Source organism: Priapulus caudatus, unplaced genomic scaffold, assembly GCF_000485595.1.
Source record: "Priapulus caudatus unplaced genomic scaffold, Priapulus_caudatus-5.0.1 Scaffold215, whole genome shotgun sequence".
Lineage (NCBI taxonomy): Eukaryota > Metazoa > Priapulida > Priapulimorpha > Priapulimorphida > Priapulidae > Priapulus > Priapulus caudatus.
In genome coordinates, this window is record NW_014577276.1 from 355,687 (window position 1) to 357,744 (window position 2,058).

Genomic DNA, 2,058 nt, shown 5'->3' on the forward strand with positions numbered 1-2,058 from the left:
GTAACCTTTAGTCCCAATGTGTTCACATACGCGCCGAAACAGTGGAAGGCACAGGGATTGTATCAGGAACCTTCTCGAAGGAATGTTCGTTGGGGATCGTTATGAAAGTTGCCACGAGATGGCGCGTACGTTTTACAATACGCGACATGAACAAAAAATGAAAGAAAAGGCAGACACAGGTTGATTAAATTGATCAAGTGTATTTATTTAATACTATACGTAATAGAATAAATGTAACTCATATACGCACAGAAACGCACAGTCATTGTATCAAAAATTTTAAATCACACACATTATTTCCACAGTCTTGTTACGTCAAGTTCTGACAAAAGGAACATTGCAAACTGCCTGCGACACGCGTTATTCATTGAATTGGCAAGCAATTATGCAGGCAGCGCGAAATGTAACTAGAAGGAACTACTGCGAGCGATATGCTACACTCGCCATATTGAGTTGCTGTCAAATGTATAGACGGCAGGTTACTCGCTGCTGAGCAGCACGCGGCACAACCAGCATCCAGCAACACCTTCGCCGATGAATGGGCCGCGTCGATATATCAGTGTCACGTGCTGTAACACGTGACGCCACGAGCGTCGGCATCCGCCTATCGCCTGTATCGATACCGCTTGAAGTGAAACCACAGCTGGAAGATGCCGTTGGCGAACTGGCAGCGAAAGCCGCGCTTGTACGAGTACTCCCACTCGCGATTGACGATCTTGAAGCCGATGTCCTGTCAGAGCGAAAGGGTATAAATGCATGAGATCTCACACGTGTTCGGACGCAACTCACTTTTTACTAGTGTGACATGGTCAATTCGAATTGGACCACACGACAGGTTTTTTGAAACAGAACACAGCCATCAGTAGAGTCTACTTCCTTGTGATGAACGTGGTGAAATGCTAGTTGTCGTGTTGAATATAAGAATGCCATCTTTTTTATTTACAAACTTTGGACAACATGTACGTGGTGACGGTGCATATTTAGAATCGATGCAATCTAGTGTGCCAATAGACCAAACCATAACAGTCACGATATGTACACATGTTGAAATACCAACACACTTTCGGTAAATCGATGACAAAATAATTCCCCAGTGGTTGTCTTACCTCGTATGGTGGACCGGCATGAAACTTTAAAATGCCAAAATCTTTATTTTCTGAACACGGAGTCTGAAATAACAAACCATGCTGGATTTTTTTTTCATATCATGACAATCAAATACGTTTCATTTTCGAGACAAGATGGTGCTGCCATTTATATTATTTACCACTAATATTTGTCTATGATAACCTGTGGCTGGTCCATCAAAACAATGCCACTTGAGCACCTTGTAACTTAATATGTACATTTTTGTGATGTTTACTGATCAGCCATCAACAAGCATTCGTTATACCACATCAATGCTTACCAGTGTATACTCTGGCGTAGAACTTTTATCAATGACATCAGGATAAAATATCTGCGAAAGGAATACCAGATATCAATAATTTCATCTGCCCTTTTAACAAGTATTTTCTACATTAAAATTAGTATTAAATATGTATATGGATATAAATATATCTGTACACTAATCATCATTTCCCAATTACTAGTTAAACAGAAGCGTACTATTAACTTCGAAGAAATGATAAACAAGGCAATTTGTGAACACTGAATACTTGTTTGAGATGTTTCTGACATTTCTAAATGCAAGACATTTTTAAGAAAATTTCCTACACTCACAAACATATGATACAACAAAAGATCGCCTATTTTTTCCATGTGGCAATAACCCAAGTAAACACATTACGATTTTATGTTAAGTTTCATCCACGATGAGACAACTGTTTACGCAAGAGGAAGATCACATATGACTGCTCAAAAGCGAGTTATCCTTGCCACGAATTGGGAGCCAACGTATACTTTCTAACAACCAGTTGATATCTCTACTTCACACGTCTACATTTACGTGCAACAAAACTTCTGTTTGGATCCCCTTCAGTCCCCTGGGCATTACAAATTGGAACGTTTATAACTTTGATAATTAAAATCTGTTAATTATTTTTATGCAAAAAAAAA

At 39.2% G+C, this 2,058-nt stretch overlaps 1 protein-coding gene across 1 annotated transcript in view; it reads right to left on the reverse strand.

Moving 5' to 3' along the window:
• Positions 1-184: 184 nt before the first annotated feature.
• The window catches only part of LOC106807436 (cactin-like), a gene marked incomplete at its 5' end in the record, with an annotated part of 22,138 nt that continues 20,264 nt past the window's right edge, over positions 185-2,058 (reverse strand). Inside the window, 3 exon segments of the mRNA XM_014809759.1 lie at positions 185-730; positions 1,107-1,169; positions 1,409-1,459. Coding sequence (XP_014665245.1) covers positions 605-730; positions 1,107-1,169; positions 1,409-1,459 — 240 coding nt within the window.